The sequence below is a fragment of the Mercenaria mercenaria genome, chromosome 13 (genome assembly GCF_021730395.1).
Source record: "Mercenaria mercenaria strain notata chromosome 13, MADL_Memer_1, whole genome shotgun sequence".
Lineage (NCBI taxonomy): Eukaryota > Metazoa > Mollusca > Bivalvia > Venerida > Veneridae > Mercenaria > Mercenaria mercenaria.
Genome location: NC_069373.1, coordinates 7,018,847 through 7,043,710, shown reverse-complemented (window position 1 = coordinate 7,043,710; position 24,864 = coordinate 7,018,847). Strand labels below are relative to the sequence as shown.

The 24,864-nt window shown below is 34.4% G+C and overlaps 1 protein-coding gene across 14 annotated transcripts in view; it reads left to right on the top strand.

Moving 5' to 3' along the window:
* LOC123530547 (uncharacterized) overlaps positions 1-24,864 on the top strand; it is a 139,220-nt gene that overhangs the window by 53,828 nt on the left and 60,528 nt on the right. For 8 of the 14 annotated variants that reach the window (XM_053521068.1, XM_053521067.1, XM_053521066.1 and 5 more), the window contains 4 exons: positions 3,082-3,243; positions 4,095-4,373; positions 9,183-9,245; positions 23,438-23,494. In XM_053521068.1, the coding sequence (XP_053377043.1) occupies positions 3,082-3,243; positions 4,095-4,373; positions 9,183-9,245; positions 23,438-23,494 (561 nt within the window). The remainder of the gene's footprint in view (positions 1-3,081; positions 3,244-4,094; positions 4,374-9,182; positions 9,246-23,437; positions 23,495-24,864) is intronic. The other 6 variants (XM_053521064.1, XM_053521062.1, XM_053521070.1 and 3 more) reach the window with 3 other exon arrangements.

The following is a 24,864-nucleotide window of genomic DNA, read 5'->3' as shown; positions in this document are numbered from 1 at the left end:
AATGTATGAAGTTTAGTTGAAAGACTGATGACTTGCTGTGTTTGTGGATAAAAACCCTTAGTTAGAAAATTCCTGGTGGAAGTTTTTTTACATTTGTTCAGATGTTAGAATTCCCTTTCTGTTGTATAATGGTGACCACAAGCTGTTTTTCTTATGATTATTTTCTGTTATAGATTTTGCTGTTCCCAATTGTGTATAAGCTACTATTATATTGCATACTCATTTTTTTTAATTTCTTTATCTTAAACATGCATATTTTATGATATAGTGGTGTAAATTTCATTTCTAGTTTTTGGTATCATTTCTTAGGGCTTTCCCATTGAAAAATCATAGACATTTATTTTTCAACTTAATCTGGCTATTGAACAAAATTAATGTCAGTCACCTTGATGTCCGTCTTGACTCCATTGGAATGTGCGGAAAACATTTGTACTCAAAATTAGAGAGGGGGAGGGGGGATGTGGGGTTAACACTTGCACTTCCTTTCCTTGAATTTCCTTAGTATATTTTATTTTTAGCTCATCTGATTTTTTGAGAGAAAAAAATGATGAGTTATTGTCATCACTTGATCGGTGTCGGCATAGGCCTGGTTAAGTTTTATGTTTAGGTCAGCTTTTCTCCTGCACTATCAAAGCTATTGCTTTGAAACTTGCAACTCTTGTTCAGCATCAATAGCTGACTCTGTACAGCAAGAAACATAACTCCATCCTGCTTTTTGCAAGAATTATGGCCCCTTTTGGACTTAGAAAATATCAGATATTTTGGTTAAGTTTTATGTTTAGGTCAACTTTTCTCCTAAACTATCAAAGCTATTACTTTGAAACTTGCAATACGTGTTCACCATCAAAAGCTGACTCTGTGCATCAAGAAACATAACTCCATCTTGCTTTTTGCAAGAATTATGGCCCCGTTTGGACTTAGAAAATCAGATTTCTTGGTTAAGTTTTGCCTTTAGGTCAACTTTTCTCCTTTACGGTCAAAGCTATTAATTTAAAACTTGGAGCAGTTATTCGCTATTAAAAGCTGACTCTGCACAGCAAGTACCATAACTCTACTTTCCCTTTTGCAAGAATTATGGCCCCTTTTGGACTTAGAAAATCATGAGTAGAAAAATCATGAGTAGGACAATCATTCTTTTATACATAGACAAAAAAATGAGCATCTGCACCCGCAAGACGAAGCTCTTGTTAAACTTTTTGCTTTGCTTATTGTTGACATTTCAAACAATTTGAAATTTAATTAGAATGTATTAGATTATACTAATTTATTTTAACTCGATTGTAATAAAGGCTTGAATGTTATTTCAATTACTCTTGAGTTTGTTTCCTGGAAAAAAAACAGGACTATGAGTTGTATGAGGAGGCATGGTCATGACCCAGGTGTGGCTTGAATCCACAGTCTCCAGGTTGAGTGATTGACCCCCTAATCACTATACCACCGCTCACCTGAATGTGATTTAAATATGTTGTTATAATAAGTTACACGTAAAAAAGTTATTTCTTTGCTGTTATCAAAAGCATTAAACGTAAACCAAACAGAAGAACTGGATCATCATGACTGATGGTTTGTTATTGTTTCATTTCTTCCTTCAGTAGTTGTAGTCTGTAGAATCTTTCTTGTGTTTGTTCTCAGAACTTTTTTAAGCTTTAAAAGTTAATCTTGTATATACATGTACATTTTGAGGTATCTTACAGAGGTTTTAACTGCCCATATAGGCAGATTTTTTGTATTATTAAGTAAAAGTTTGACAGTAATAAAATGTTGACTCACAGTGTATAAACAATTCAGTTTCTAGTTTTCAATCTTTCTGTGGTTACAAAATTGATATTTAGTAATGACTTTTATTTAACAATATTGACAAGTGCTTTAGGGTTATGACAAGCTTTAAGAACCTTTAATAGCCACCTTGGTTGTGGAGAGAGCATTAAGCTTATTTTATGCCTATTTAAAAAGAACTGGCATAGTTTTTAGCTTGACCTTTCGAAGAAAAAGTAGAGCTATTGCACTCGTCCCGGCGTCGGTGTCGGCCTTGCCCTTGGTTAAAGTTTTTGATAAAGTCAAATATCTCTGTAACTATCAAAGCTATTGACTTGAAACTTAAAATAGTTATTTATTATTAAAGTCTACACCAGGTGAAATAATCCCCATAACTCTGATTTGAATTCTGACAGAATTATGCCCTTTTTTAACTTAGAATTTTTGGTTAAAGATTTTGATAAAGTCAAATATCTCTGTCACCATCAAAGCTTTTGACTTGAAACTTTAAATAGTTATTTACTATCAAAGTCTAGAAGAAACAATCCCCATAACACTATTTGGATTTTAACAGAATTATGACTCTTTTTAACTAAGAATTTTTGGTTGAAGTTTTCGATAAAGTCAAATATCTCTGTTACTATTAAAGCTTTTGACTTGAAACTTAAAATAGATATTACTATCAAAGTTTACACCAGGAGAAACAATCCCCATACCTCTGATTGAATTTTGACAGAGTTATGCCCCTTATAACTTAGAATTTTTTGGTTAATTTATTGATAAAGTCAAATATCTCTGTTACTTTCAAAGCTTTTGACTTGAAATGTAAAATAATTATTTACTATCAAAGTCTACACCAGGAGAAACAAACCCCATAACTCTGGTTTGAATTTTGACGAGAGTAATGTCCCTTTTTAACTTAGATTTTTTTTGGTTAAAGTTTTAATAAGTTTTTACTGGCAAAGCTCTAATTTAGAGTCAAGCACTGAGAAAAGTTGAGCACGCTGTCTTATGGACAACTCTTGTTAAAAGTACAATTATGTAAACACGTGATTCACTATGTAGCAGCAGTGTATGTTCATAAGTTCTTATTTTACAAATATTTTGTTTAGCAATAGATATTTAAATAAAGTATAAGCAAAGACTGTATGTTAGACAAAATTAATTTATAGTAGTCACAAAAAATATCACATTTTGATTTTCGTGTTCAGATATTTGTAATCAGGATTCAGGTGTTCAGGAATCTAAATTTTAAATATTTCTCTTTTGCGTAGCTTGTCAGTCAACTGTTCGCATTCTACACAGATTTCATAATCTCCATTCCAGATACAGAAAATGTTTTAATGTCCAACGTGCTGGAAGTGAGTCTGCCACTAGACACATCGGAGATTCGTTTACCCGTGCGTGAAGCACGTCTGGATGAGGAGGAACTATATTTAGAATATTTAGAGGTCAGCGAGGGTTCAGGATATCTACCAGCTATGGATAGTAAGTTCTACAATATATATGAGCCGTGCCATGGGAAAACCAACATAGTGGGTATGCGACCAGCAAGGATCCAGACCAGCCTGCGCATCTGCGCAGTCTGGTCAGGATCCATGCTGTTCGCTAACAGTTTCTCCAATTCCAATAGGCTTTAAAAGCGAACAGCATGGAGCCTGACCAGACTGCGCGGATGCGCAGGCTGGTCTGGATCCATGCTGGTCGCACCCCCACTATGTTGGTTTTCTCATGGCACGGCTCATATGTAACCATTGTAGTATTCTCCTCTTCCCCTCACGTCACCAACCTCCTACACCAGAAACAGGATGTCTGTCTGACATCAGTATCTGTTCAATCAGGTGCCTAGTTAGAAACTAAAAAAAAAACCACAATGCAGACACTTTTACAGGCATCGTCCTGCAGTTAATAGTTGAACTATATTATTGTTTTTCTGATAAAAATAATGAGGTCTTTGCCTTGTTATGACTTATCAAAGCAGTATCACTGGTTCATCAAAATTAAAGACTGCCTGTTACAATTTATTTGCATGTATAAATTCATCAGGAGTGTATTGAAGGCTAAAAGACAGAAGCAATGATATGACAAATAGAAAAGGATACAGACTAAATTTTTTTTCTCTCCTTTCATATTTATGATGTCAGAATTCACACAAATGAAGATATTTTTATTTTCATTGATTCATTGTTTGACGGAATTGTTATATGTGGTATTGTTTCTTAATCAGAGAAGATTAAAAATTACAGTGAAAGAAAAGTTGTCAAATTCCCTATTTGTATTTCAAAGTATTTATTTGATATTTCTTCATATCACTTATATTATAAAACATAATTTCTTAGCTACAAGGTCTTCAAAATTGGATGAATCACGAGGTTCACATATGTCGTATGGTTCTCGTGCATCACGAGGATCACATGGATCATTTAGGGGACATCCAGCCTTGCAGCCAAGCACACCCTCGCTTGAGGAAACTCCCCGCTATGTTCTTAAACTCCATGCACAAAAAGAACAAGTTCCAGCTTCTCCAAAACAGAGAGTCACACCTCGTTCTGTTAAAAGTCCCCTCCTACCAAAGGAATCCCGCCCACCTCCTGTCATTTTTGACGCCTCAGCTGGAGGTAATTTGCATACATGTGAGCATGGAAAATAATATACTAATTTTGCTTTAATTGGGAACCTTACTAAAATGTCTTACCTTTTAACTGATACTGTATGAAGAAATCTGGAATGTAACTTTTCTATTATGAATACTAACTGGCCGGCTAACACAAATTCTTGTGTATTTAGAGGATATGATGTTTTACACACAAATCCGTTCCCTAGAATTTCCACAAAACTAAAATAGGCCATCATGTAAGAGTATTTAGAAAAATCCCAACAGTATTGATCTTTAAGCTGGTATTCCATGTATACACAATCTATGATCTTTGTCTGTATCCATGTTTGTGCCTGCATCTGCAAAAATTCTCACATGTAAACATTCTTTTGGCCATATCCATTTCTCCATTTAGTGTCCAGATATGTCTCTGTGTTGGTGATGAATCCAACAGTGTTCGATTTTTCATAGACACAGACAAGTTATGGACAGGACTCATGCCTTCCAAGATACATCCATAGGAAGAAATTTGTGACTATGTTATAGAGCTAGTCAACCCTGCCATAAAAGGTGCAAGATGATGTCTTGATCATACAAAATATGTAGTTTTCAAATTGCAAACTCAAAATTAATGGGATTTCAAGTAAAATAATTCGTTAGTATCTCCTATTTCAATTTTTGCATATACTGTCATCATTTTCATAGATACCCTACAGTGGTTGTGTGCATACATGAGTTTGAATAATAGGCTGACCATTTGATATTCTGAGGTGCTGGGGCAAACTGAAAACAAATCTTTCCGGATTTGAAAAAAAAATGTGGCTTCAACATATTGGAAAAAAATTGTAGCTCCCAAATCGCTGGAAAAAAATTCTGGCTTCAGGTCAGATAAAAAATATTTCCATTACTCTGATAGCTACATTATTTGCTATTAAATTGCTGTAAATTTGATATTTTCAATTTACTTAAATAATATATCTCATTTAGTGATTTGTCGCTGAATAAATCATTGTTTGGAGTTCAGATGCGAAGGAATTATATCACGAGGGCACAGTCCTCATGATATAATAATACACATCTGAACGACAAACAATGATTTTATTCAAGAGCAAATCACTGATTGAGATATATTATTCGATTCTAACACGTTACCAAGGTCTTTAAAGTACATCCTTGACGGCATTCATTAAATATTGGCCCGTTTTCAATCAGTTTCTTTTCCAGCACGCCGCTATGCCATTTGATGCTTTGACATAATGATTGTGACTTCAGAACAGTGAATTGTTGTATAATAATTCACTGTTTTCAGTCTTCTTTGTTTAATAGGAAAATGAATCGGATCGTGTTAGAATCTGTGATAATATGTCACAAATTGCTCAAAACACATGGAATAGTGATTAACGGACATCCGCAAGCACGGGCAGATATTTACATGGATCTTGAATCACGGATACATGGAATAACACAGCCTTATGTAAACTAGTATTGCCTAAAGAAATTGGAAAAAAAAAAGCCTGTAAAAACTTCGGAAAGTTTTCCCATTACTGGCTAATGCAAGATTTATTGTCATTGTAGTGATTTCAGGTGAAGGGTTTTGTCTTACATGTGGTTACTCAAAATCATATTCTCTTGTCCTTTCTGTACTTTTTTTTATTGAAATATTTCATATATATATATACTCAGCTTTCTAGAATAAGGCGTGATGAATTATGGCCTGCTAACTGTTTGGATATCTGTTCTTTGTTTTCATAATTGATACTGGAATGTGTGCTTATGTTGCTGAGTTGATTCTGCAGAAATGTTTGCCATGCGCTATATTCAGCTCTTTGTCCATTTCTAAGTTAAAATAGCAGGAGTCAATGTAATATTATATACATTTTTATATTGCGACTGCAACGATCAAACACAGTCAAAGTACCACTTCCGATTATTCCTTAGAGAACACATCTTATGAACATGGAGTTTTTGTGACGGTCATGCAATATTTTCTATTCACTATGTCTGGAATTAGGCTGAAAAGAAAATTATCTTAACAATATTATACAAAGCAACTTGCAGCCACTGACAAAGTTCAGAATGAAGAGGTTAAAGACTAGAAGAGCATTGTTGTTTGGTTAACTATACCCCCAGTTTCTGAAGAAATGTTATAGCCATTTAAGTTTTCAGACATACTTAAAATGTTTACATGGACTTAAATTCAGGGGGGAATATCTGATTGATTTGTTTTACAGCAATCAAGTTAAAGCATGGTTACTATAAATAGAATTTGCCATTTTGGACTTGCATGCCAGTTATACATGTTTTCTTATAGCATACATTTTTAATACAAGCACCAATATGTTATAGTGTCTGGGGAATCCTAATTCTAACAGAATTATTGTTTGATACTGCACAAGGTGATTAGCTCTGATATAGACACTTATTGGCACTATTGATAAGGGATACCATTCCTATTAAATATGCATGACATGTAGGCCAAACACATTCTCTTCTTTTGTTTGTTTAATTTCTGCTTTTTAATTGATAATGAAAGGGATTTTTTTGTAATTTTTTAATTGGATTTGAAAGACAGATTTTCCTTTCATTCTATATTTATACGTTTTGTTCTCCTTTTATTTTGTACTAATATGTTTTAGTTTGAAACTTGTCAATTTTTATCGGATCATCATTGTAGATGTCTCTGAATTTTTATTATGACTAATATGGTTGGAACTAAAAACTGGTAGCAATCCTTCAAAATGATTTGAGCCTTGCCATGGGAAAACCAACATAGTGGCTTTGCGACCAGCATGGATCCAGACCAGCCTGCGCATCCGCGCAGTCTGGTCAGGATCCATGCTGTTCGCTTTCAAAGACTATTAATATTAGAGAAACCATTAGCGAACAGCATGGATCCATGCTGGTCGCAAACCCACTAAGTTGGTTTTCTCATGGCACGGCTCATTTAATTATTATGTTAAATGTATGTATGAATATCTGATTCAGAAGATAATTTTCAGTTTTAATTTTGCTTGGCCTTTTCCAGTAAAGATTGATTTTTTGTATGTTTACATTTTGATTTACAAAGTTACTTAGGTTACCCCCCTTTAACAGGGAAACTCTGTTGTTTATTATTTGCTGTTGTAATTGGTTTTTTATTATTGTATTGTTTTGACTTTAATGTGATACAAGTGATTATGTAACATTTATGCAGGTAAAAGAATCTAATTATAATGAGTTATAACGCAAGGGAAGTTGTTATTGTAAAGGTAGGATTATTAATGTGTTTTGTTCTTGGAGGTTCCATTTGTTTTCACTTAATCTTACAAAGTAATTATGTTTAATATATATAATGGTTATAACATGGTATACAGAAGCCACTGAAGTAACTAAATTATAGACAGTCTAAGAGACAGTCCTGTAAAAATGATCATTATTCAACTTTGTAAGGATCTGTAAATTCAAGTTTATACAAAATATTCATTTAATCAGTTGTGTAAGGATCTCAAAATTCAAATAAGTATACAAAATATTCATTATTGAGCTGTGTAGAAGTATGTAAAGCCAAATTCATACACAATTTTGGTTAATCAGCTGTGTAGGAGTCTGTAAAGCCATGTTCATACAAAATGTTCATTATTGAGCTGTGTAGAAGTCTGTAAAGCCAACCTCATACAAAATGTTCATTATTGAGCTGTGTAGGAGTCTGTAAAGCCAACCTCATACAAAATGTTCATTATTGAGCTGTGTAGGAGTCTGTAAAGCCAAACTCATACAAAATGTTCATTATTGAGCTGTGTAGGAGTCTGTAAAGCCAGATTCATACAAAATGTTCGTAAATCAGCTGTGTAGGAGTCTGTAAAGCCACATTCATACAAAATGTTTGATAATCAGCTGTGTAGGAGTCTGTAAAGCCATGTTCATACAAAATGTTCATTATTGAGCTGTGTAGGAGTCTGTAAAGCCACATTCATACAAAATGTTTGATAATCAGCTGTGTAGGAGTCTGTAAAGCCATGTTCATACAAAATGTTCATTATTGAGCTGTGTAGGAGTCTGTACAACCAAATTCATACAAAATGTTCGTAAATCAGCTGTGTAGGAGTCTGTAAAGCCACATTCATACAAAATGTTTGTTAATCAGCTGTGTAGGAGTCTGTAAAGCCACATTCATACAAAATGTTCGTAAATCAGCTGTGTAAGAGTCTGTAAAGTCACATTCATACAAAATGTTTGTTAATCAGCTGTGTAAGAGTCAGTAAAGCCACATTCATACAAAATGTTCGTAAATCAGCTGTGTAAGAGTCTGTAAAGTCACATTCATACAAAATGTTTGTTAATCAGCTGTGTAGGAGTCTGTTAAGTCACATTCATACAAAATGTTCGTAAATCAGCTGTGTAAGAGTCTGTAAAGTCACATTCATACAAAATGTTTGTTAATCAGCTGTGTAAGAGTCTGTAAAGCCATATTCATACAAAATGTTCGTAAATCAGCTGTGTAGGAGTCTGTAAAGTCACATTCATACAAAATGTTCGTTATTGAGCTATGTGGGAGTCAGTAAAGCCAAATTCATACAAAATGTTCGTAAATCAGCTGTGTAAGAGTCTGTAAAGTCACATTCATACAAAATGTTCGTTATTGAGCTATGTGGGAGTCAGTAAAGCCAAATTCATACAAAATGTTCATAAATCAGCTGTGTAAGAGTCTGTAAAGTCATATTCATACAAAATGTTCGTAAATCAGCTGTGTAGGAGTCTGTTAAGTCACATTCATACAAAATGTTCGTTAATAATTAGGTTAAATAGAATTTATATCTAAAGTTACAGTCTATTTCTGATTTGATAATTTCAGATGAACGTAGACAACGTGCAGAACCAGAACATTCTATTGAGGTGGAGGAGCAGAGATATAGAGGTAAATTTCATTGAATCTTTGCATAAAACTACCATTATATTTTAGAAAAGGTATACTTAAAATGAAATTTGTGTCCTCGGTTCAAAGTATACAAGTGTTAACTAGTCTAGAGGGACAGTAATTAACTGTTAAAGCTTTATGTTTCTGTACATTTTTAGTTCACCTGTCACAAAGTGACAAGGTGAGCTATTGTGACCGCTTCATGTCCGTCGTCAGTCGTGCGTCATCAGTCGTGCGTCGTTGGTCGTCTGTCAACAATTTCTAAAAAAATCTTCTTCTTGAAAATCACTGGGCAGAATTACACCAAACTTCACAGGAATGATCATTAGGTGGCCCCCTTTCAAAATTATTCAAAGAATTGAATTCCATGCAGAACTCTGGTTGCCATGGCAACCGAAAGGAAAAACTTTAAAAATCTTCTTGTCCGAAACCACAGGGCCTAGGGCTTTGATATCTGGTGTGTAGCATCATCTAGTGGTCCTCTACCAAAATTGTTCAAATTATACCCTTTGGATCATATATGGCCCGCCCCAGGGGGTCACATGGTTTATACAGACTTATATAGGGAAAACTTTGAAAATCTTCTTGTACAAAACCACATGGCCTAGGGCTTTGATATTTGGTATGTAGCATCATCTAGTGGTCCTCTACCAAGATTTTTCAAATTATCCCCCTAGGATCAAATATGGCCCCATCCCGGGGGTTCCAAGTTTTACATAGACTTAATAGGAAAAAAAGTTTAAAAATCTTCTTGTCTGAAACCACAACACTTAGATCTTTGATATTTGGTTTGTAGCATTGTCTTATGGTCAGGTCTTCAACCAAAATTGTTCAAATTGTACCCCTTGGGTGAAAAGAGGCCCTGTCCTGGGGGTCCCATATTTTATATAGACTTACATAGGAAAAAGCTTTAAAAATCTTCTAATGTCTGAAACCATACGACCTAGGCTTTTGATATTTGGTATAATGCATTGTCTAGTAGTCCTCTACCAGAATTGTTCAGATTATGCCCCTGGGTTTAAAAGAGGCCTGCCCTGGGGTCACTTAGTTATTATGTGAGTTATATAGGAAAAATACTTTAAAAAATCATCTGATCCTATTTCCAAGACTGTTTAATTATAATTACCTGATGACCCCAAGTAATATGATGTCACTTGACTGTGACCTTGACCTACTTTCTTGTTTTTTAAGATACAGCCTTGAAATTTTGATGACATACACAGTTTTGCACACAAATTGTAAAACTGAATTTTATTGACCATGAATGTGACCTACTGACTTTCTTAATATTTTATCATCATTTTGACATTTGAAACATGTAGCTCATATTACTCAGGTGAGCGATCCAGGGTCATCATGACCCTCTTGTATGATTATGGAGTATAACATATTGGTAGGTATTTAGAGTCTCTGCAACTGGATTATGTAATGGGTATTCATAGCAATGTCACATGTTAGCTGTTAAAACCATGTTATGGTTAATAGTTTACTAATCTGTTGGTATATTTGTTAAATTCTTAAAAGCAAAATATGAAAATGTTTTAATAGTTAGAAAAGTATTAAGCTACTACGGTGTCGTCATGCAAAATACTGATATAGACAGTGTGCAGTAATATATGAAGAGAAAGAAAATGTCTCCTTAGAAATGGAAAAGTGAAAATGCTTTTAGTCATAGTGGATTTTTTTAAAGCGCCTTATTAGCTCCCTGTAGAGGAAGATATGGTAAAAGGTAATGTATTTTTCAGGGAGGAAAAGTTAGGTCAATTACAAATATATGTCTCGGTGTCAGTTTACTTTAATGATTTTCACAGCTAAAAATATAAAATTCAGTCATAGGTTTAAAGATATTTTTTTCTTCTTTTTCATATATTTACTATTAACATTTATTTATTTAATGTTTAATTCATTTATATATCTCCACTATCTATTGAATTCATATATCTATTTCATCAATATTTACATATGATCATTATCAACTTTACTGTTTAAGTAATTAACATATGAACTTTTCTTCTGTTAATGTTATTTACATATTTTCTATTTTCAATTTTACTGTGAAAGTCATTTACATATTTCCATTATCAGCCAGGCTGTTAATGTCATTTACATACTTTTCTGTTAACTGATATTTACATATTTCCATTATCATCTTTACTGATCAACCTTAAATTTGTTTTCAGATTTAATGCTATAGTCATTTGCAAATCTCTGTTATAAATTATGACAGTAAAGTTGGTAGGAAGTTGGTAGTTGGTAGTGAACATTCGAATAACCAATTACGTACTAGTTGCCAGTTGGTTATTCAAAATGTATAAGCAAGTCTGATTACCTTTTAAAACATAATGATGAAAAATCATTCTTATCCATGTTTTGTTCTTTAATATTAATCTTCATTTCTTAAAATGCATTCAGCAGTCTCAAGAAGTACCTTGAGAGCCAGTTGCCAATTCGCGATATGTTTCAGAAAAGCTTCTTTTTTTCAGTCACAAATGGATAAAATCATTCAATATGACATTTTATATGGCCTTTCATACCAATATCCGACACTTTCAACGTAAAGATCAGTCTTGGAAACACTCAGGAGAGCCAGTTGCCAATTCGCGTGTGAATAACCAACTGCCTACTGGTAGGCAGTTGGTTATTCGACATTTTACATACAGTCAGTGTTTTGGTATAACATGATCAAAAATTTATTCTAACCCTTGTTTTGTCCTTTAATGATAATATTTATTCCTTTAAATGCATTCAGCAGTCTCAAAAGCACCAGGAGAGCCAGTTGGCAATTCGCGATATGTTTTAGAAAAGCCGATTTTTCAGACACATATAAAAAAATAATTCAATTTTACATATATTTCGTTCTTTTGTATCAATACCCGACACTTTCAACGTATAGGTCAGTCTTGGAAACAATCAGGAGAGCCAGTTGCCAATTCGCGTGCGAATAACCAACTGCCTACTGGTAGGCAGTTGGTTATTCAACATTTTACAGTCAAAGTTTTTGTCGAAAATGATAAAAAAAGATCAATCTAGTCCTTGTTTCGTTCTTTAATGTTAATATTTATTCCTTTAAATGCATTTAACAGTCCCAAAATGCACCAGGAGAGCCAGTTGCCAATTCGCGATATGTTTCAGAAAAGTTGATTTTTCAGACACATATGCATAAAATAGTTCAATTTTACAGGTATTTTGTTATTTCATATCAATATCCGACACTTTCAACGTATAGGTCAGTCTTGGAAACACTCAGGAGAGCCAGTTGCCAGTTCGCGGGCGAATAACCAACTGCCTACTGGTAGGCAGTTGGTTATTTAACATTTTACTGACAGTCATAGTTTTGGTAGAACATGATAAATAATTCATTCTAACCCTTGTTTTGTTGTTTTATGTTAGTATTTATTCTTTCAAATGCATTCAACAGTCGCAAAACGCACCAGGACAGCCAGTTGCCAATTCGCGATATGTTTCAGAAAAGCCGATTTTTCAGACACAAATGAAAAAAATAATTCAATTTTACATATATTTAGTTATTTCGTATCAATATCAGACACTTTCAACGTATAGGTCAGTCTTGGAAACACTCAGGAGAGCCAGTTGCCCGTTCGCATGCGAATAACCAACTGCCTACTGGTAGGCAGTTGGTTATTCGACATTATACAGACAGTCATTGTCTTGGTAGAACATGATAAAAAATCATTCTAAACCTGGTTTTGTTCTTTTATGTTAGTATTTATTCTTTAAATGCATTCAACAGTCTCAAAATTCACCAGGAGAGCCAGTTGCCAATTCGCGATATGTTTTAGAAAAGCCGATTTTTCAGACAAATATGAATAAAATAATTCAATTTTATCAATTTTACATATATTTTGTTCTTTCGTATCAATATCTGACACTTTCAACGTATAGGTCAGTCTTGAAAACACTCAGAAGAGCCAGTTGCCAATTCGCGTGCGAATAACCAACTGCCTACTGGTAGGCAGTTGGTTATTCGACATTTTACAGACAGTAATCGTTTTGGTCGAAAATAATAAAAAAATCAATCTAGTCCTGGTTTCGTTCTTTAATGTTAATATTTATTCCTTTAAATGCACCCAACAGTCTCAGTTGGTTATTCGACATTTTACAGACAGTCTGTGTTTAGGTCGAAAATGATAAATAATTCATTCTTATCCTTGTTTTGTTCTTTAATATTAATTTTTTCCCCTTTAAATGCATTCAACAGTCTCAAAATGCACCAGGAGAGCCAGTTGCCAATTCGCGATATGTTTCAGAAAAGCCCTTTTTCAGACACATATGAATAAAATAATTCAATTTTACATATATTTTGTTCTTTTGTATCAATACCAGACACTTTCAACGTATAGGTCAGTCTTAGAAACACCCAGGAGAGCCAGTTGCCAATTCGCGTGCGAATAACCAACTGCCTACTGGTAGGCAGTTGGTTATTCGACATTTTACCGACAGTCATTGTTTTGGTAGAACATGATAAAAAATAATTCTAACCCTTGTTTTGTTCTTTTATGTTAGTATTTATTCTTATAAATTCATTCAACAGTCTGAAAATTCACCAGGAGAGCCAGTTGCCAATTCGCGATATGTTTCAGAAAAGCCGATTTTTCAGACACATATGCATAAAATAATTCATATAATTACATATTTTTTGTTCTTTCAGTATCAAATATTTTCAACAAGTGGATAGATCTAGGGAACACCGTGGTATGTCAGTTGCCAATTCGCTTGTGAATTACCAAATGCCTACTGGTAGAAAGTTAGTAAATCGACATTTTCAAGAAAGTCCATTTTTAGTCTAAAATGATAAAAATGTCGTCTTTGAAGTATTTTTTTATTTATTAAAATCTATGCATTCATTAGTCTTTGAAGGCATGGAGGGAGCCAGTTGCCAATTCGCAACATTTTTCAGAAAATCTTTCTTTTACACACATAAAACATACAATAATGTTTTAATTATTGTTATTATCTTTTTTTATCAATATCAAACATTTTCACCAAGTAGACCAGTCTTGGGAACATTAAGGAGAGCCAGTTGCCAATTCGCGTGCGCAGTTGGTTATTCGACATCTCGTTAATGAAATTAACATTAGCTTCAAATTCAACGATTTGAAATTTGAATTTTGAACTGACAAACTGCTAGAAACTAATTTGGGGTCATGCCTACTTTTAAAACAATTAACTTATCACCATAGCAGTAAAACTCCAGACCCCTGTAGAGTTACGGGGTCACAGGACGTCACAATTATGATATTGTGATGTTTTTGTATCTGGATGATTTTGATCTAAACACGTATTGTTACAGCTAGAATGTGTTTCGGGGATATTGTCGCAAATGAAAAGTAAGTGTTTATATATATATACATCTTATACGTTTTGTATTTTCTAATTAAGCACTGATATTTGATACTATTTATTATCTGAAATATATATAGTACTGTTTGAATGTACTTTCAGATTCTATTTTGTCATAATAAACTGCAAAACCAAGATTAAATACATGGTGAGAAATGCATTTTTCCTGTTTGCAGCCTTTTGAAAAACTTGCTTTCTTTTAATTTTATTTTCTTATTGGCTCATGAAAATATGATACTAATGCACAGACAATAGAGCTAATATATTTTGATAATCTTGAGGTAAGATTCAAGAGCATTAACACTGTTATAATGTGGTAATACTTTGTTGATAGATAAATATATTGCATGTGGATTTTATTTTTGTTGGAGGGATAGGGAGGGGTCTGAATCTTGTTTATTTATGTGTAATATACAAGGAAATGTTTCTCGTGATTGTTTTGCTCGGTACCTTCCTTATGTTATAACTATGCAATACTAAATGTAGACATGCCTAGCGAAGGGAGCTGGAAATTTCACACTTTAAGCTTAAATCTCCCAAACCACCAATAACGATAATGTTACGTGTGCTGAAATCTTTGTTTTTCGCCAAGAGTATGGCCTAAGACGGTTAATTTTTAATGGATTTGCGCGCGGAACGAACAAAAAATCCAAACTTGTTGGCTTTTTATCAGCTTTCATTTTCATATGGATATTGCCCTTGTAGTACTGTATAGTAAAAACGAACGATGTATGGAAGAAAGTATGTATTATGTTATGAAAGTTCGCCTTAATAAAGAAGTGCAAGCCTGGCCAGCGGAAAACAAAACATAAATGCATAGGAATATTACATGATTGATTATGCGCTAAGTAAGGAACGGGAAAATATTTAATATCTTTCCTTTTTAATTGAATAGGAAAAGAATTTGAAAAACGTTAATTGGCAGATTTTAAGAAAGGCTACATATATTATATAGCATTCAAATTGAAACATATATATATATAGTTGAAATATGTATTACCTAGCCACATTAAAGATTTGTCATTTTACCTAAGCGGAATGACGAGCTTTAATATACTATGTGCTAGAAAACTGTGATTCAATTTAAACGCCCCATATTATTTAAATAATACATGACAGTGAGTGTTTTATTGATATTTACGGCTCGGTTTTAAATATAGTTTTCGGGTTGACAATATCAATAACAACCTCATTGCATCGGCTCAGGGTGAAAATACAATTTTCGGGTTGACAATATCAATAACACCCTCACTGCATCAGCTGAGGGTGAAAATACAGTTTTCGGGTTGACAATATCAACAACACCCTCACTGCATCGGCTGAGGGTGAAAATACAGTTTTCGGGTTGACAATATCAATGACACCCTCACTGCATCGGCTCGGTTGAAAATTCAGTTTTTGGGTTGACAATATCAATAACACGTTATTCACTTTATTATATAGAAGCAACAAAACAAGAAAAATATAAATAGCAACTGAAATTTTATTATGCAACAAAGAAATGCTTGCATATTTGGCATTATTTAAAGTGCAAACTTTTTTATATTAAGTGGTTTCATCCTTATATATAATACATATTTCTTTACATGGAGTTCGTTCAAATACCATTATATAAAGTAAGTACTTCTTTATATAAAGCGGATACTTTTTAAAAAGAAGAAAACGGTCCCTAAATACCTCATACGAAGCTTGCGATGCCGTATAATAGAGTCATTATTAAATTATATGAAGAGGATATTTGATAATATAATCATTATGTCATTATTCGTAGTGGATTGTTCATTATATAGAGTAGTTATGTCTTTGTGTAAAAAGGTCAAATGCGGAAGTGCATTTACCACATCATATATCAGGTCCTAGATTGCTAAGACGATGCATGTCATTAATATTACTCCCAAGTCAATAAAATGGACATTAACACTCAGCAGCGGGACTATAGATTACGGCAGTGGTCAACTTTGGTAATTACACTGGACAGTGTGTGAAATAATTAGAACTAATGTGTAAAACAAAAACATTGTTATATGAGCTGCACCATGAGAAAACCAACAAAGTGTGTTTGCGACCAGCATGGATCCAGACCAGCCTGCGCATCTGCACAGTCTGGTCAGGATCGAAGTTAGCTGTTCACTTTCAAAGTCTATTGCAATTAGAGAAACCGCGGATGCGCAAGACTGGTCTGGATCCATGCTGCTCGCATACCCACAATGTTGGTTTTCTCATGGCGCGGCTCATTATGATATAGTAGACTATATATAAATCATGAATTTGAAACACCTCAACTCGACTATTTAGTTATTGAAAATATCAAAGCAATAACCAAAAACTTGTGAATTAAATTACATTTAAATTATGGTTAAAAATGAAACAGACGTACAAATGAGTGTTGCATATCAGATTTGTTTACAATATACTATACATACAACAAAAGCACTGATTCTTTTAATAATCAATGAAAAATATACAACCCTTTTTCTCTTTTGTAGTCTACATATTGCTGGATATTAGCAATATGAGACTACAAATTCTACTAACAATTTGTTTTTCGGCATTTATCAGGAAGACCAGTTTTTTGTTTATTTATCCTTTTTTTTTGTCTTTTTCCGTTTTCAACATTTTTTTCCAATTTGGAAGGTTAATTTTCTCGTGGGTTGAGCAACTGGTTTGGTCGGCCTTTAACTGAAAATCTTTCAATTTTACAATGCCTTTGAACCTGTCCTGAAATGAACTTAGGCATTTTAACCCCAGCCAGATGTTCAGCTCTGATGAACTCTGCACATTGTTTAAATTCCGATGCGTAATATCCCCATTAGCACAACCGATTTATGACCTAAGATTCCTCGTCCAGCTTGATTTATGACTTGAAAATTCTTGAAACTCGATCTCATGAACGGTGTTATTGAACTTGACCTGCAGCTTAAACATTTAGTTTGTACTTACACATCAATATCTGACACTTTCATTTGGAAACATTCAGGAGAGCCTGTGGCGTGCAAAAAAACAAGTACCTACTTGTAGACGTCATTAAATCTCACGCATTGAGTTTACGCAATCATTGAATGTACACTTGTAAAACCTATGTTAAACCTAACCCTAACCTTTAGTCAGTATATAGAACACACTATAGTACGTATATTAAATAGGGGCGATTTAATGTTGAAGCGTACATGTAGCAGTAAGATTGTTGATGCCATTTTTAAGGCGTAAAATGAATTGTTTTTTTTTGTTGTTGTTTTTTTAATGCATTTAAAGGAATAAAAAATAACATTAAAGAACAAAACAAGAAAACAAGAATAAGAATGAATTATTTATCATTTTCGACCTAAACACTGACTGTCTGTAAAATGTTCAATAACCAACTGCCTACCAGTTGGTTATTCGCACGCGAATTGGCAACTGGCTCTCCTGAGTATTTCCAAGACTGACCTATATGTTGAAAGTGTTGGATATTGATATGAAAGAACAAAATATATGTAAAATTGAATTATTTTATGCATATGTGTCTGAAAAAAGGATTTTCTGAAATATATCACGAATTGGCAACTGGCTCTCCTGGTGCATTTTGAGACTGTTGAATGCATTGAAATGAATAAATATTAACATTAAAGAACGAAGCAAGGACTAGATTGACTTATTTTATCATTTTCGACCAAAACTATGAGTCATAGTTTTGGTCGAAAATGACTGTCTGTAAAATGCCGAACAACCAACTGCCTACCAGTAGGCAGTTGGTTATTCGCACGCGAATTGGCAACTGGCTCTCTTGAGTGTTTCCAAGACGGACCTTTACGTTGAAAGTGTCGGAAATCGATACGAAAGAACAAAATATATGTAAAATTGAATTATTTTATGCATATGTGTCTGACAAATCGGCTTTTCTGAAACATATCGGGAATTGGTAACTGGCTCTCTTGGTGCATTTTGAGACTGTTGAATGCATTTAAAAGAATAAATACTAACATAAAACAACAACAAAACAAGGGTTAGAATGAATTTTTTATCATTTTCGACCAAAACAATGACTGTCAGTAAAATGCCGAATAACCAACTGCCTACCAGTAGGCAGTTGGTTATTCGCACGCGAATTGGCAACTGGCTCTCTTGAATGTTTCCAAGACGGATCTATACGTTGAAAGTGTCGGAAATCGATACGAAAAAAACAAAATATATGTAAAATTGAATTATTTTATGCATATGTGTCTGAAAAATGGGCTTTTCTGAAACATATCGCGAATTGGCAACTGGCTCTTCTGGAGCATTTTTAGACTGTTGAATGCATTTAAAGGAATAAATATTAACATTAAAGAACGAAACAAGGACTAGACTGATTTTTTTTATCATTTTCGACCAAAACTATGACTGTCTGTAAAATGTTGAAGAACCAACTGCCTACCAGTAGGCAGCTGGTTATTCGCACGCGAATTGGCAACTGGTTCTCCTGATTGTTTCCAAGACTGACCTATACGTTGAAAGTGTCGGGTAATGATACAAAAGAACAAAATATATGTAAATTTGAATTATTTTATTCATCTGTGTCTGAAAAAAAGGCTTTTCTGAAACATATCGCGAATTGGCAACTGGCTCTCCTGGTGCATTTTGAGACTGTTGAATGCATTTAAAAGAATTAATACTAACATAAAACAACAACAAAACAAGGGTTAGAATGAATTTTTTATCATGTTCTACCAAAACAATGACTGTCAGTAAAATGTCGAATAACCAACTGCCTACCAGTAGGCAGTTGGTTATTCGCACGCGAATTGGCAACTGGCTCTCCTGATTGTTTCCAAGACTGACCTATACGCTGAAAGTGTCGGATATTGATACTAAAGAATAAAATATATGTAAATTTGAATTATTTTATTCATATGTGTCTGAAAAATCGGCTTTTCTGAAACATATCGCGAATTGGCAACTGGCTCTCCTGTTGCATTTTGAGAATGTTTAATGCATTTAAAGGAATACATATTAACATTTAAAAACGAAACAAGGACTAGATTGATTTTTTTATCATTTTCGACCAAAACTATGACTGTCTGTAAAATGTTGAATAACCAACTGCCTACCAGTAGGCAGTTGGTTATTCGCACGCGAATTGGCAACTGGCTCTCCTGATTGTTTCCAAGACGGATCTATACGTTGAAAGTGTCGGATATTGATACGAAAGAACAAAATATATGTAAATTTGAATTATTTTATTCATATGTGTCTGAAAAATGGGCTTTTCTGAAACATATCGCGAATTGGCAACTGGCTCTCCTGGTGCATTTTGAGATATTAACATTGAAAAACGAAACAAGAACTAGATTGATTTTTTTTTATCATTTTCGACCAAAACTATGACTGTCTGTAAAATGTTGAATAACCAACTGCCAACCAGTAGGCAGTTGGTTATTCGCACGCGAATTGGCAACTGGCTCTCCTGATTGTTTCCAAGACTGACCTATACGTTGAAAGTGTCGGATATTGATACGAAAGAACAAAATATATGTAAATTTGAATTATTTTATTCATATGTGTCTGAAAAATCGACTTTTCTGAAACATATCGCGAATTGGCAACTGGCTCTCCTGGTGCATTTTGAGACTGTTGAATGCATTTAAAGGAATACATATTAACATTAAAAAACGAAACAAGGACTAGATTGATTTTTTTATCATTTTCGACCAAAACTATGACTGTCTGTAAAATGTTGAATAACCAACTGCCTACCAGTAGGCAGTTGGTTATTCGCACGCGAATTGGCAACTGGCTCTCCTGATTGTTTCCAAGACTGACCTATACGTTGAAAGTATCGGGTATTAATACAAAAGAACAAAATATATGTAAAATTGAATTATTTTATTCATATGTGTCTGAAAGAAAGGCTTTTCTGAAACATTTCGCGAATTGGCAACTGGCTCTCCTGGTGCATTTTGAGACTGTTGAATGCATTTAAAAGAATAAATACTAACATAAAACAACAACAAAACAAGGGTTAGAATGAATTTTTTATCATGTTCTACCAAAACAATGACTGTCAGTAAAATGTCGAATAACCAACTGCCTACCAGTAGGCAGTTGGTTATTCGCACGCGAATTGTCAACTGGCTCTCCTGAGTGTTTCCAAGACTGACCTATACGCTGAAAGTGTCGGATATTGATACGAAAGAATTAAATATATGTAAATTTGAATTATTTTATTCATATGTGTCTGAAAAATGGGCTTTTCTGAAACATATCGCGAATTGGCAACTGGCTCTCAAGGTACTTTTTGAGACTGCTGAATGCATTTTAAGAAATGAAGATTAATATTAAAGAACAAAACATGGATTAAAATGATTTTTTTATCATTATGTTTTAAAAGATAATCAGACTTGCTTATACATTTTGAATAACCAACTGGCAACTAGTAAGTAGTTGGTTATTCGAATGTTCAACTACCAACTACCAACTGCCTACCAACTTTACTGTCATTTATAAATTTCTCCTATCTCTCCTTTCCTTTATATAGACCATCAGGAATCAACAAATATATTAAAAAAGAAACTGTCAGTTGCTTCTGCATTTAAAACTGGAGCTCAGAAGTCAAGGTCATTCGAAGATGATAGTCATGATGATAGTAATGCGGTAACCGACCGTCGATATTCTGTAGCCACAAACCAGCAATTCTTGGGTCGGCGAAGTCATTCCGAGTCTCCCACTCCACAGACAACAAAAGATCGGGACAGAAAGACCAAACTCTCCTTGTATGGCATCAGCCAAATTGCTAGACTGCCAGCAAACTTAAATTTAAAGGAGCAGAAAAGAAACAGAGCACTGACATTTAAAGCTATTGGGCAAGTCATTATCAACTTTATACGTCAAGAGAAGATACTTCGAGCAGCAATTGGATGTTTTAGTTTGAAGCAACCATTCAAATTTGATCAGAAAAGACTGAAAAGCTATGTGAAAAGAACTAGAGCTTTTTCTGCAGGTCTTTCTAAGCATAAAGCCCTAGAGCTGAAGGCGCCTGATGCTGTGGCAAGAAAGAATGTAGGCATGAAAGGGTTTGCATTTGCTGCCAGTAATGTGGCAAAAGTCAAACAGTTAACCAAGAAAAAAGGTGGGTTTATAAATACTGCATTAACAGAAGACAATAAAGAGACCGAGGGACCTCCATCTGCTAGACAAATGTACACGCCAAATGAAAACTTTCAAGATGGACGACGTGGGTCAGGATATCCCCCATCTTGCTATAATGAAGCAGGCTGGGATCATAGGTTCCCACCTGAATATGGCCAGGGGCCTGGCCCCTTTAATAGATACCCAGGAGGAAGAGGTTATCAAGGGCCTGACGGAGACCCACGAGATTGGGGGCCAAGAGATGATTTTGAATATTCTCAATGGAGAGATTATGGTTACAATACAATGAGGTCATACAATGGGAGGGGTTATAGAGATGATTATTACAGGAGAGGTATGGACAGTGATAGACCCATTAATACCAGAGATAGGGAATGGGGCCCATATGAAAGGGGGAGACCACCATTTAGAAGGAACGGTTCATACGAAGAAGATTATAATGCAGGTAAGCAGCAGTATAGAGACGAGTATGAAAACACTCCTCATGGTGAGCGATACAAGCTGGCTCCACCTGACTACAGACATCAGCATGACAACAGAAGTCCAGACAGATACCGAAATAGGAGCTACAGTCCAGGTGATGACCGTTACCTCAGGTTGTTTGATAGTAGCCCAGAGGATCAGCAGAGAGGTCATACAGGCAGAGAGGATTATGGGTACTATAGTGGCCCCAGTGGCCCGCAAGAAAGCAGAGAAAGCAGGCACAAAAATCAGTCAAAGTGTCAAGGTCAGAGAGGAGAGAAAAGTCCAGAAATTCAGAAAGGTAATAGACAGAAAAATGATCAAAGGAAAAGGAGTAAAAGTGATGATAGAAAAAATAGAAACAAAAACACTAGTCCACCGAATAGATTGAACCAGGGTGAAAGGTCAAGGACACCAGAAGAATATAGGTGGAGCAAAGGAAATAAAGAGCGGGGGCTTTATCCAGGAGACAGGCAGTGGAATGATCACATGAGGACAGCCAGGAGTTTTGACTATGGTTATAATGATGAATTTAGAAGGTTTCCAAATCCTAGAGAAGAAATGGCAAAAATGCATGCAGTTGCAGTCTATGCTGAAGCTATGGGAGGAGTTAATGATGACAGAGGTTGGTCCTTGATGTTGTCATGGAAGCAGAGATCACTGCATCACTTTCAGCATGGAACTACTTTTTACAATGCATGGAACTTCTTTAAAAAAGTGGCACAGTCATAGCATTTCACTTTCTGCATGACCAAAGTACATGTTTACTTTGTATTATCATCTCTTACTTTAATTAAAATTTTATTTTATTTTCAGCACAAAAAATGTTTATCTAATATTTTGTATTTTTATTTCAGAGCATTATGGTAGTGATTCTTGGGAAAAATGAAATACTGACTCTGAACTATTTTTCCAAGAGATGATTTCTTTGTGTATGTGCAGGAGCGGCAAACTCAGTAGTCAGTATTGCCCAGGTTGTCCCAAAGCTTGTACGGACAAGTGAAATTTGACCAGAATTTACTATATAACTATCATATGGACAAGTACAAAATAGCAATTGACAAAAACGGACAAGCAAGTCAAAATAAGATTTTGCCGCCCCTGAATGTGAATGTTTTCCCAAGATTTATTTGCCATTTATTATATATTGTGATAATTTGTGTACTAACTAGCATGTGATAATCATATGGTACACTTCTTTGAAGTACACACTTTTATATATATATATATATTTTTTTTAATGTGCATAATGTTATTTTTCACAGCACTTAAGGAAAGAAGATTAAGATCACGGAGAATTAACTTCATCGGATATGTTCATGGTACAAATAGCACACTGAGTTAACTGTAAAATGTGTCTCCTCCTTAAAGAGCCTGGAATTGAAAACCTTAATTCCAGAGTTTCTTTTATAGTGTGATTTTTATCAAGTTTGTGTCGGGGGAAAACAGAACTTGTCAAAATTAAGGAGTAATGTCCGGAATCATATCAAAAAAAGTAGTTTTAATGATGTTTTAAGATTTGGAGATAAAAACGGGTTGTTACGAAGTTTTTATCAGAAGTAAAAATTGCACATAAACACAGAGGTGACATTGCGCTATTGTAACATTTTGAAACACTTTTGATGAAATTATCTATATATATGTCAAGAACAGGACATACAGAATATACATGTTTACCTCCGACAGTTCAGATTTGATATTCACTGTTTATACTGCAGACCCAAGAAATAATACATAACATGTTGTACAGTCTCTGGTATATATTGAGTCAGTGTTGAACAAGAGGAAGTCACCTCTGTGAAATATTGGTAATATTTCCTAAATTAACTTACAAATTCTTAAAAATTCATAATTGCTCAAGTAAAAAGTATCAAATTACTATTACTAGGCATAATGTGAGGTTTTAATGTTTTTCATTGTTGTCATAGATTTTGAAAATTTGCCTCTTGTTCTATAATTGTCTCACTGTTTCTCCCTGTTACACCCAACCTCAGTGATTATGAAATGAAAACTGATATCTAATGGTGAATGTTCACTGTGGAAAATGACTGTTTTAGTTAAGAACAACCATTTTCATGTGCGCTACTCAATTTTTAGCTCGACTATTCGAAGAATAAGTAGAGCTATCCTACTCACCACGGCGTCGGCGTCGGCGTCACACCCTGGTTAAGTTTTTCGTACCAGTCCTCATTTTGACAAAGTCTTTTGAGATAAAGCTTTGAAACTTTCAACACTTGTTTACCATCACCATGTCCAGTTATAGGCAAGAGTACATAACTCTGTCAAGCATTTTGACTGAATTATGGCCCCTTTTGACTTAGAAATCTTGGTTAAGTTTTTTGTACCAGTTCATATTTTGACATAGTCTTTTGAGATAAAGCTTTGAAACTTTCAACACTTGTTTACCATCACCATGTCCAGTTGTAGGCAAGAGTACATAACTCTGTCAAGCATTTTGACTGAATTATGGCCCCTTTTGACTTAGAAATCTTGGTTAAGTTTTTCGTACCAGTTCATATTTTGACAAAGTCTTTTGAGATAAAGCTTTGAAACTTTCAACACTTGTTTACCATCACCATGTCCAGTTGTAGGCAAGAGTACATAACTCCATCAAGCATTTTGACTGAATTATGGCCCCTTTTTGACTTAGAAATCTTGGTTAAGTTTTTCGTACCAGTCCACATTTTGACAA